Source organism: Rhinichthys klamathensis, unplaced genomic scaffold (assembly GCF_029890125.1).
Source record: "Rhinichthys klamathensis goyatoka isolate OS25496 unplaced genomic scaffold, OSU_Roscu_1.1 h1tg000142l_1, whole genome shotgun sequence".
Lineage (NCBI taxonomy): Eukaryota > Metazoa > Chordata > Actinopteri > Cypriniformes > Leuciscidae > Rhinichthys > Rhinichthys klamathensis.
The window spans coordinates 562,501-575,000 of NW_026606677.1; the positions used below are offsets into that span (position 1 = coordinate 562,501).

The window sequence follows — 12,500 nt, forward strand, 5'->3', positions numbered from 1 at the left end:
GGTATAGTTATAAGGTAGTCATTGCTTTTCTTTAGGCCTTAAAACGGTCAAAGGGGCCTCCAACCAAATTTTGCTTAGGGCCCCCAAAGGTCTAGGGCCGGCTCTGCATCTGGCACTATACTTAAATTCTTAGTTTTGGTGATAAACATACACACTGTTTTAGAGATGTTTAACTGTAAGCAGCATTGTTCTAGCCACGCCGAAAGATGAACCAGGGATTCTGTAAGTTCATTTGCAACTTGTGACGCACTACTTCCGTGTATATAAATAACAGTGTCATCTGCATACATTTGAATGTTAGCATTAGGACAGACAGATGGAAGATCATTGATGTACAACGTAAAAAGTAAAGGACCCAAAATAGATCCTTGTGGAACACCAGTGGATATACTTAGAGGAGATGACTTATAATTTTGTATACTAACAAACTGTGTGCGACCTGACAAGTATGATTCGATCCATCTCAACGTATGTGGAGAGAAATTAAAACTTAATAATTTAGACAACAGAATTCTGTGGTTTACGGTGTCAAAGGCCTTTTTGAAATCAAGAAACACAGCCCCGACAACCCCTCCTTTATCTAATAGAGACTTAACTTTCTCAGTGAAATAGCAATTTGCCATCTCAGTTGAATAGTTTGCTCTGAAGCCAAATTGCATTGGATGTAAAACAAAAGAACTGTTATTCAAATAATTAGTGATTTGCGCAGCCATCAATTTCTCTGCAACCTTTGAGACTATAGGTAGAATACTAATAGGTCTGTAGTTACTAGCAGAGTGAGAAACACCGCTTTTGAATATAGGCACAATAACAGATGACTTCCAAGCACAAGGGAACATCCCCTGAGAGATGGAAAGATTGATCATTTTAGTGATAGGATTAACTAACGACTCACTAAGCTCTTTAAGCATTACCACGTCCATACCAAATATATCCTTTGCTCTAGATGGTTTAAGAGATGTAATTGTTCTTATGACGTCTAATTCAGAGACTGCCCTTAGAGTAAGGGCTTGTTCACCTGTATTAACTGTATGAGTTTCAGTATACTTAGGGGAAAACATTGAGTAATTGTGACTACCGAGTCAACAAAATAATAATTTAGTGCTTCGGCTACATCAGCTGGATTGTTAGTCAGCTTCCCGTTAACCATCAATTCAAGTGAAGACCTATCCTTTCTTTTGTCACCTTTTAAGTAGCTCAACTTATTCCATATTGTTTTTGAATTACCTCTAGCCTCATTAATTATTCTCAGAAAAAAATCAGCCTTTGCTTTTCTCAACGACTTTACCACCTTGTTCCGTAACATAGCGAAATGTTGTCTATCATGACTAAACTTTGATCTGTTTGCTGTTTTTAAAGCAAGATCCCGTTTTTTCATTAATTTTAAGATATCTGAATTATTCCAAGGGACAGTATATTTTTTGTTTTTAGGATTAAGTTTACAACTGAAATCATTAATAGTACTCTCTAATTTTTTGGAAAATATTCGACTGTCTTCGTCCTGATCTTTTCCGATTAAAAAATCCTCCCATTCGATCTGATGAACTGCCTTTCTGAAATCATCTAGTTTACGTTTTGGAATGCCGTAAGAGTCATATTTACTTCTAAATGAAATGAATCTCTTGCTAGATAATTTTCTGGCCACTAGAATCAAATTGTGATCAGAAAGGCCTGTTAACATATTAAAAGTTTTTAAAATTCTCTCTGCTCGGTTACTAAAAATTAAATCAATTTGAGAACTTGTTGAGTTAGTTATTCTTGTAGGCCCATTAATCATTTGCTTCAGATCAAAGTGATCAGTTATCTGTTTGAGATTCTTTCTTACGGTTTTGTCTTCCCAATTGATATTAAAGTCTCCCATTATAATAACTTCTTTGTTAAAATCACACTGCTTTAGTAATTGTTTCAGATTTTCATAAAAAATAATATTAGAAGATGGTGGGCGGTAAATTACAGTAATACAAAAGACATTTGTGGTGATAATATTAGGTTCAAACCAATACATTCCAAGTCCGTACAATTTGCCCAGGCAATTTCATTACACTGGATGGTAGTTTTCACATAAATCATAACACCACCTCCCTTAGAACCAACCCTATCTCTCCTATACAATTTAAAGCCAGGTACCTCTAATGCAGCAAACGGAGAATTTTCATGAAGCCATGTCTCAGATAAACAAAGAAAATCTAAGTTAGAGTCTAGTAAAAGATGATGGATTTGATCACTCTTTGATATAATACTTCGTATATTAAGATGCCCACCTAAGAGACCCTTTGGCTTGACTTTAGGATCCCAAATTGTTCTAGATTGATTTACTGTCTGAAAGAATCCCCATTTCTTATTTTTTAAAATACCTTGATTTACAGCTTTACTTTTTACATTTTGCATAGACTTTGCAGACACTTGTAAAGTACCTAAACCAGAGTTAGCAGAAATGGAATTGTTTGGTGACTCCAACGGAGCAGAATTCCTTTCATTCCCAGGTCTTAAAATAAACGATCTCTTCTGAAAGTCCGTGTCACTCCCGCTCGCCGCACGGGAACCCAGGCCTGCATCAAACGCCAACAATCCCGCATGGACATGCCGCGGAACGCCAACTGCGGCCGAGGTAACACCCGGCAACTCGGCTTCCTCTGCCGCGAAGCTCCCCGCATCAACACCGCCACCAGCATCCATCAAGATAGAGCGAGGGAGGTTAGTGTGTTGAGCATAGCCAGACAGTGACTTACTGCCACCAAAAGTGCGTACCTGAAGGATAGCTACATCCGACATGGACTCCACTGGGCCAGTGTGACGCCGGTCCATGATGGCAGTGCCCAGCCGCTGGGCATCCACCACCTCCCCGCTCGTCACAGCACTCCACGCGGGCAAGACGCCGCCACCAGAACCCGGCGAACCAGAGCAAGGGAGGTTAATTTGTTGTACATAACCAGACAGCAACGTCCCGCGACCCAGAGTGCGTACCTGAGAGACAGCCGAGTCCGACGTAAAATCCAATAAATGGTTTGGCGTGGTGTGGACCAGGACAAGGATGAATATCTCCCGATAATAGTAAACAAATCATGATGATTAGACCTAAAGCTTCACTTTGATGACGTCGAGTTACTGATTTTGAATGTTTCTTCACTCGTGTGTATAAAGATGGATAAATAAAGGTTACCGCTAAAATGTGCTTCCCATGTCCGAAATTTCCCAAGGCACTGTATGTTTGTTTAATTAACCAGTCAGCTTTTTTAACAAATATTTTCTCATATCCGTTAAATAATGAATGGTTATTAGAATGATCACCAAAAAAACTAGAATTAATAGGACTTAAAAAGTTAAAAAGCAAGTTGTAAGCTAAGAGAGCTGTGACAACGCCTACTGCTCCTGCCGCCATCTTAGATTTCTCTTATAATAAAGATACAAACAAATAAAACAAGCAATGTCTCATTACTGAGAATCTGAAGAGTGTGTGTTCCATCAGCACACTCGTTACACTTTATTTTAAGGTGTCATTGTTACAGTGTAATTATATTTAAGTTCTGAGTAATATTAAGCAACTTCATGTGCTAGCATTAGGGTTAGTTGTGTGTAATTATGCATAATTTACTGTTATTACATATGTAACAAGGACACTAAAATAAAGTGTTACCCCAAACTCTACTGCGATATACACTGGCCATTTACATCCTTTATTCAACATTCATCACTTCCTGTTTCAGCACAGGGGGCGTGGCCTGATACACACCTGATGTGCAGCGCCCAGTTGGCATTCAGGTTGAAGACAGAACAACATGTACACACACACACACTCACTCGCACACACTCACTCACACACACAGACAAACTCTCACACAAACTCGAACACACACACACTCACTCCCACACACACACACACACTCCCACACACACACACACACACTCGCACACACAAACTCGCACACACACACACTCACTCCCACAGACAAACTCTCACACAAACTCGCACACACACACACTCACTCCCACACACACACACACACACACACTCGCACACACACACACACACACTCGCACACACACACAAACTCACACACACACTCGCACACACACACTGCTGTGTTTTTGTGATATATGAGGACATTCCATAGGCGTAATGACTTTTATACTGGACAAACTGTATATTCTATCCCCCTACACTGCCCCTATCCCTAAACCTACCCATCACACACACACACACACACACACACACACACTGCCCCTATCCCTAAACCTACCCATCACAGGAGACATGCTGCATTTTTACATTTAAAAAAAAACATTGTTTTTTATGTTTTTTAAGCTATTTGAAATATGAGGACTCATGCAATGTCCTCATATATCACGTGTAAGTTGTAATACCAGTGTAATATGCATGTCATTATACACATTTGTGTCCTCATATATCACAAAAACAAGAGCACACACACACACACACACACTCACTCACACACACAGACAAACTCTCACACAAACTCGCACACACACACACTCACTCCCACACACACACACACACACACACACTCGCACACACACACACACACACACACACACACTCGCACACACACACAAACTCACACACACACTCGCACACACACACACACACACACTCACTCACACTCGCACACACACACACACACACACGCACCTCTTCTGTCTGTAGGTGAGCATGGCCTCAGAGATGGGAAACTGATGAGACACATTCGCTCCAGCGAGATACTGAATAATCCGTCCAGCGACATCAACTGAGTCTGTGGAGGCAGACACACACACACACACACACACACAGCAGGTGAATGTCAAGAGTTCGCAGCAGCACTTCATTTCATCTCCATATTGGGGTCAAACTGTAAGTGAGCATGCGATGAGGCTGTGGCAGTGAGGGCTGATGGGATACGAGTCTGATGTGAGACAGATGCAGGTGAAACACACACACACACACACACATCACACACACATCACCTGCGCTGGGAGGCTCTGACCGGCAGAACAGCTCCCTCCACGACGGCTCCATGAACAAACTGCTGAACTTGCAGTCGAAGGACGACACACACTTGGCGAGAGGATGGGAACCTGAGAAACACACACAGGTCGTGTGTACAACTCAATAAACCAGAGTTATTATAAGCCCTGAAAACAGCTGACATGAAGATCAGCGCTCACCGATCGGGATGATGAGGAAGCGGATGTAGCTCAGCCAATCAGGAGTCTTGTTGGCCAGTTGCTCCACGAAGAAGCGCAGCACTGTGCTGAGATAGCCCTGATCCCCGGCCACGCCCACCTTAACTGTGGGCGGAGTCTGGGCGTTACAGTTACAGCTGCGGGAGGAGTCACATGACACGGGAGGAGGAGTCACATGACACGCTCACACACTGATCTGAGGCTCACTGAACGCCTACTCTCATATATACGAGAACTACAGGTGTAACGATAAATATGATTATAACTACAACTAAAAGTGGAATTATAACTATAACAATAAATAAAACAATAACTGTAGTAACTATAACTATATTGATAACTATTTAATACATATATTAACTATAGCTATCATATACACTCACCGGCCACTTTATTAGGTACCCCATGCTAGTAACGGGTTGGACCCCCTTTTGCCTTCAGAACTGCCTCAATTCTTCGTGGCATAGATTCAACAAGGTGCTGGAAGCATTCCTCAGGGAGTTTGGTCCATATTGACATGATGGCATCACACAGTTGCCACAGATTTGTCGGCTGCACATCCATGATGCGAATCTCCCGTTCCACCACATCCCAAAGATGCTCTATTGGGTTGAGATCTGGTGACTGTGGAGGCCATTTTAGTACAGTGAACTCATTGTCATGTTCAAGAAACCAATTTAAAATGATTAGAGCTTTGTGACATGGTGGAAGTAGCCATCAGAGGATGGGTACATGGTGGCCATAAAGGGATGGACATGGTCAGAAACAATGCTCAGGTAGGCCGTGGCATTTCAACGATGCCCAATTGGCACTAAGGGGCCTAAAGTGTGCCAGGAAAACTTCCCCCACACCATTACACCACCACCACCAGCCTGCACAGTGGTAACAAGGCATGATGGTTCCATGTTCTCATTCTGTTTACGCCAAATTCTGACTCTAACATCTGAATGTCTCAACAGAAATCGAGACTCATCAGACCAGGCAACATTTTTCCAGTCTTCAACTGTTCAATTTTGGTGAGCTCTTGCAAATTGTAGCCTCTTTTTCCTATTTGTAGTGGAGATGAGTGGTACCCGGTGGGGTCTTCTGCTGTTGTAGCCCATCCGCCTCAAGGTTGTGCGTGTTGTGGCTTCACAAATGCTTTGCTGCATACCTCGGTTGTAACGAGTGGTTATTTCAGTCACTGTTGCCCTTCTATCAGCTCGAACCAGTCTGGCCATTCTCCTCTGACCTCTGGCATCAACAAGGCATTTCCGCCCACAGAACTGCCGCTCACTGGATGTTTTTTCTTTTTCGGACCATTCTCTGTAAACCCTAGAGATGGTTGTGCGTGAAAATCCCAGTAGATTAGCAGTTTCTGAAATACTCAGACCAGCCCTTCTGGCACCAACAATCATGCCACGTTCAAAGTCACTCAAATCACCTTTCTTCCCCATACTGATGCTTGGTTTGAACTGCAGGAGATTGTCTTGACCATGTTTACATGCCTAAATGCACTGAGTTGCCGCCATGTGATTGGCTGCTTAGAAATTAAGTGTTAACGAGCAGTTGGACAGGTGTACCTAATAAAGTGGCCGGTGAGTGTATATATATATATATATATATAATATATTAACTATTACGATGAGTATATTAGTGTCCAAACCAGAAGATAACGTTCTATTTATAAAAAGCGTTCTCTTTAAAGCAGGATGGATTCTGATTGGCTGATCAGCGTGTGTGTTAGACTGTGTGTGTTCAAGTGTGTGTGTTAGAGTTAGAGTGTGTGTGTTAGAGTGTGTGTGTTAGAGTGTGTGTGTTAGAGTGTGTGTGTTAGAGTGTGTGTGTTAGAGTGTGTGTGTTAGAGTGTGTGTGTGTTAGAGTGTGTGTGTTAGAGTGTGTGTGTTAGAGTGTGTGTGTTCAGAGTGTGTGTGTTCAGAGTGTGTGTGTTAGAGTGTGTGTGTTCAGAGTGTGTGTGTTCAGAGTGTGTGTGTTAGAGTGTGTGTGTTAGAGTGTGTGTGTTCAGAGTGTGTGTGTTAGAGTGTGTGTGTTAGAGTGTGTGTGTTAGAGTGTGTGTGTTAGAGTGTGTGTGTTCAGTGAGTGTTATGAGGATCATATCACACTGACAGCTGTAGATGCTCAAGACTCAAATGATAATGAACCGCTGCGACGATCAGAAGCACTCAGATGCTTAGAGAAACAGTGTATTTATAGAGCTGTGAGTGAGTGTGTGTGTGTGTGTGTGTGTGTGTGTGTGTGTGTGTGGTCACTCACAATCTCTGTATGCGCGTGACGATGGTGTTGAACGCTGCCTGGACGTCAGCAGGAGAGCAGGTCGACACGATGGGCTGAGTGTGTTTCTGCAGCCGCTCCGACACATACTGCACAACACAACGACACACACCTCAGCTGACACACGCTGTACTCTAACACTGCACTGATGAGGAGAGCGTATGAAGCCAATGTGGTGAGAGACGGACTCACACACTAAAATAAATGATCAAACACACCTGTAAATTGATTTATGGAGAGTAATGTATAATTACTATGCAGAACTACAACATTTACATTTCTGCATTCAGGGTTACATCATACAGTTCCTGCATTCCCCTGAGTGTGGCGTTGGGAGCGCTAGGAATCACACACACACACACACACACACACACACACACCTGCCCCTGCCAGTCCACTGTGTTGATGAGGATGATGTTCTCCGGGAGCCTCTCGTCTGAGATCAGGATCTGATTGAGCTGGTCGTACACTGATTTCCTGGGCACCTGAACGACACACACGACTCACGCTAGTCAGTCTCCATCATCTATCCAGTTCCACAGCAGCTTTACAGTGATAACAGGAGATTACAGTCACAGAGAGTGTTTAGGCTTTACAGCAGCTCTAGAATAAAGTTATTGTCCAGCTAAAGTTAGTTTTGATTGATTCACTTCCGTTGTAAAGATCATTAGTGATTAACTTAGCGGCCGCTAACACGACACCGCTCTACTGAAGACAGAAACTTTAATGTGTTCTGCTGTTCATCCGCACACAGCAGCGTTAGAGCTCCAGAACACACACTCTGAAACAGGATCCAAGGGGCGAGCGCTGAAAATTGTTTTAAACGTGATCATCTCTGTGTAAACTTCAAAAACGTGAATCTGTGTAAACGCTGCGCACATGCGCATCACGTGTTCAGACTATAGATATGCGCGTTTTAATATATATGTGTATAGTCTTTCACAAAGTGACATCACCAAACCCCTGCCTAATGCAGAATAAAGCTTCAACCCCAGACGTTTCCAAACCGCACAGCAGTGAGGACTTTAGGAACTTCTTTATTTACAACAGGGATGCTCATAGTGACCGTTTAACCGCTAACCGAAAGTAAACATTTTGACCGATTAATACTATCAGTTAAACGGTCAAAAGCTTTTTTGTTTGTATGTTTTTTAAAGCTTTTTTGTTTAGTTTGCGAGATGTTATATGAAAATTAACCGAAATGAGCAGATCGATAATATTAGACAGACAATGATAACCTGTGTACAGACTCACTGCTCCTCAGCTGATCTATCCCAGAGTTCAGTGTGATCCTCAGAGACGCACCTGTGTGTTGAACCTGCTGTCGGGGGGGAACTCGCTGTCCACGCTGGCTCTGGAGTTCTGCCGGTCCTTCACGGACGAGCTGCGCGTGCGCCGATGGACCCTGTGCTCCGCTTTACTGCACAAACACAGAGATCTTCAGCACACACACACACAGATCACTACACAACTCCACATTAAGCCTTCATGCGCTTGTCCATTAGGGAAGTAAAGCGCTCATTCACTTGTCCCGAGTTAAAAATAGGATTTCTGTGTGTTGTAAATAAAATTTATTCTAAAGCAATATTCTCATCAGTGTTCAGTCAGCTTTGACATATTTAAATAGCATATTTGTGATATTTTTACCTTTAATCTTATTAAATATATGCTTTATCTTTTATTTTAAATTCTTAAATTTGATCAATAAATTAAATTAGAATAACAAGACACTATCTAGGGCTGTTACCAATCAAATAAAATCATTTAAACTGAAAAATTACAACTGCATTTAAAAATGTTATAAGATTGTTTTAAATATTTTTTGAATATACAAATAAGAAATGTTGGAAAGAAATGTTGATACTCTTAAACGAAACTAAACCGCCAGTAGGGGGCGGCAGGGGACCGTCTTACTGAGCGAGTCATTGAGTCATTTATCCAAACGATTCGGTTCGGTTCAAACGCTGATTCGTTCAGGAATGAGGCAGTTGTTTATGAATGGGTCACTGAATCTTTGATTCAACCGATTCGTTCAAACGCTTATTCGTTCAGGAATGAAACGGTTGAGTGTTGCTGTGAGACGCGCTGTGGTTCTGCGGTGATCTGTGGAACTATTTTCGCTGCTGAAATAGAACAAAACCAGTCAATATTGCATCTAAAATTTAAGTGACTTAATTTAAATTACTTGTTTATTGAACTGTCATGAAATCAGTGTCACATTTTCAATCGTGAGGGTATTCATCAGCAGCAGCACAACCTGTTTACTGTCAGCGTACATTATATATTATTATTCACTATCAATCGCTGCTTACACTAAATATTCTCGAGTTTTGGTGATTCCATATTTATTTTATTATTGCCGTTTTAATCAGGCTAGTTTCCCGTTCGGGCAAGTAAACTGTAAAGCCGGGACCAGCGTTACCGTCTGATGAAGCTCAGGACCAGGCGAGTGTGCCGGAGTGTGTGAGCCCTACCTGGGGCTCGTGTGGTTCTGCGAGTCAGTCTTGCAGAGTTTTCCACCGGAGATGTTCAATCGATCGCTGCTGGTCTCCGACACATCTGCCTTTGCTATCCCATGATGCTCTGCTTCAACCTCCTGCAGAAACACAGGCAGAGATGAATAACTGAACACTTTTTATTTCATTATCAATGTATAATAATTTGTTAAACTGTGATTTGTAAATGTACATTTCTGACTTAGACCGTCACCTCTGATAACGGACTCGTGCATGTTCTGTAAAGCTGCTTTGAAACGATGTGTGTTGTGAAAAGCGCTGTACAAATAAATGTGAATTTAACTAAAAATTGGAAGCAGTTCAGCTGCATATTTTTGTGGAAACACACAATATATATATATATAGGTTGGGTAAATGCTGACAGAATATTCCTGCATGATGAATGTGTCTTTCATGCCATTCCTGGGCTTCGGGTTTGAATGAAACATCATTGAGCCGCGCCTGCGTCGGAAGCAAAGGTCACAGGTCACAGCAGGCGGGCGGCTCACTTTCCTACGGACATGAATAATGCAGGAAACTCACAGAGCGGGAAAGGCCAGGAGAGAGGACACGCAGGAGAGAGAGAGAGAGAGAGAGAGAGAGAGAGAGAGAGAGAGAGAGAGAGACAGAGAGAGACAGACAGAGACAGAGACAGAGAGAGAGAGACAGAGAGAGAGAGGAGAGAGAGAGAGAGAGAGAGAGAGAGAGAGAGAGAGAGAGAGAGAGAGAGAGAGAGAGAGAGAGAGAGAGAGAGAGACAGAGAGAGACAGAGAGAGACAGAGACAGAGAGAGAGAGACAGAGAGAGAGAGGAGAGAGAGAGAGAGAGAGAGAGAGAGAGAGAGAGAGGAGAGAGAGAGAGAGAGAGAGAGAGAGAGAGAGAGAGAGAGGAGAGAGAGAGAGAGAGAGGAGAGAGAGAGGAGAGAGAGAGAGAGACAGAGAGAGAGAGAGAGAGAGAGAGAGAGAGAGAGACCGGCAGACACAGAAAGAGCTGGTTACCCCCGAGAGCAAAGGGTGTGTTCAGTGTAGGACAGCAGAGATCGAGACAGAGACACACTTCCTCCTTCACTGTCACAGATACAGCTCAGTCAGAGACCTCTACTTTAACAAACTTAATAACATAATACAGGGCTTTACAGCCATGACTGAAGTAGAACAGATAAAGATCTTACTAGGAGAGGGACAGACCGCAACACTGGCTGCCAGATACGTGTGTGTGTGCCACAGCCTGAGAGACAGCAGGTGAATGTGTGTGTGTGTGTGTGTGTGTGTGTGTGTGTGTGTGTGTGAGACTGACCTCAGTGTGTTTCCCTAATGTCCACCACAGTGACCCTCAGTAATGTGTGTGTTTGTATATATATATATGTTAAAACACTGTGGTATCAAATGTTCACAGAAACTATAACCTGTTACATTGTTAATTTGTGCAATTAATTTAATTTGTACATTTGAATTTCAGTTGTTATAATACTTTATTATTCTTTATGTCTTTATTATTATACTATGTGTTACAAGCTTTGGCAATATTGTAATATGTACAGTCATGCCAAAGCAATTTGAATTGAATTGAGAGAGACAGAGACAGAGACAGAGAGAGAGAGAGAGAGAGAGAGAGAGAGAGAGAGAGAGAGAGAGAGAGAGAGAGAGAGAGAGAGAGAGAGAGAGAGAGAGAGAGAGAGAGAGAGAGAGAGAGAGAGAGAGAGAGAGAGAGAGAGAGAGAGAGAGAGAGAGACTATTGTCATTCCCTCACAAACTACATCTCCCATAACTCCCTGCCGGACTCTTCCTCCATTATCACGGTCACCTGTGTCTCATTCTGTTGTTTAGCTCCCCCCATATAAGCCTGGTTTTCTCATTCATGATCTGCGAGTCTTGTATGTTGTCTCTGCAATCACGAGCATTCTCCTGGGTTTCGATCTTCTGTCCGGTTGTCTTGGTTTCCTCAGTTTTGCCTGTGCCCTTTGACCCTGTTATTGTTTGGACTGATTAGCCGGTGTTTATGACCTTTGCCTGTTTTCGACTACGATTGTGGATTACCCTTTCAATAAAACTGCATTAGGATCCTCAACCGTCGTGTCTCGGAGCAGTTCATGACAGTTGCAGATCTAATATAATAATGATGTCCCTTAGAGCAGAATTCAAAAATAAATATTCTGCTAGAAAATGTACAATATGTGGGAACTTTTAACAACCTATTTTTAGAGGAATGCACTGTTCCCTCTCTGAAGCCAGTGTCATTGTTTGATGAAAGTTAAGCATGATTGTTTTCTCAGAACTGCAATGGTTACATTGGGACTGAATGTGTGTGTGTGTGTGTGTGTGTGTGTGTGTGTGTGTGTGTGTGTGTGTGTGTGTGTGTGTGTGTGTGTGTGTGTGTGTGTGTGTGTGTGTGTGTGTGTGTGTGTGTGTGTGTGTGTGTGTGTGTGTGTGTGTGTGTGTGTGTGCGCGTGTGCGCGTGTGTGTGCGCGGCTGAACTCTGACCCCGCCGCTGGTGTCGTTCCCGCTGTCCTCCTGCTGCCGCGAGCCCGTCACACACCTCTCCACAGACAGGAAGT

The 12,500-nt window shown here is 42.8% G+C and overlaps 1 protein-coding gene across 3 annotated transcripts in view; it reads right to left on the bottom strand.

Moving 5' to 3' along the window:
• The window catches only part of zmp:0000000755 (phosphofurin acidic cluster sorting protein 2), a 58,603-nt gene that overhangs the window by 8,258 nt on the left and 37,845 nt on the right, over positions 1-12,500 (bottom strand). For all 3 annotated transcript variants that reach the window (XM_056257725.1, XM_056257726.1, XM_056257723.1), the window contains exons 11-18: positions 12,427-12,500; positions 9,927-10,048; positions 8,758-8,872; positions 7,833-7,937; positions 7,435-7,541; positions 5,164-5,318; positions 4,963-5,073; positions 4,649-4,751 (exon numbers count right to left, since the gene is read on the bottom strand). The exon at positions 12,427-12,500 is cut by the window's right edge and continues 7 nt beyond it. In XM_056257725.1, coding sequence (XP_056113700.1) covers positions 4,649-4,751; positions 4,963-5,073; positions 5,164-5,318; positions 7,435-7,541; positions 7,833-7,937; positions 8,758-8,872; positions 9,927-10,048; positions 12,427-12,500 — 892 coding nt within the window. The remainder of the gene's footprint in view (positions 1-4,648; positions 4,752-4,962; positions 5,074-5,163; positions 5,319-7,434; positions 7,542-7,832; positions 7,938-8,757; positions 8,873-9,926; positions 10,049-12,426) is intronic.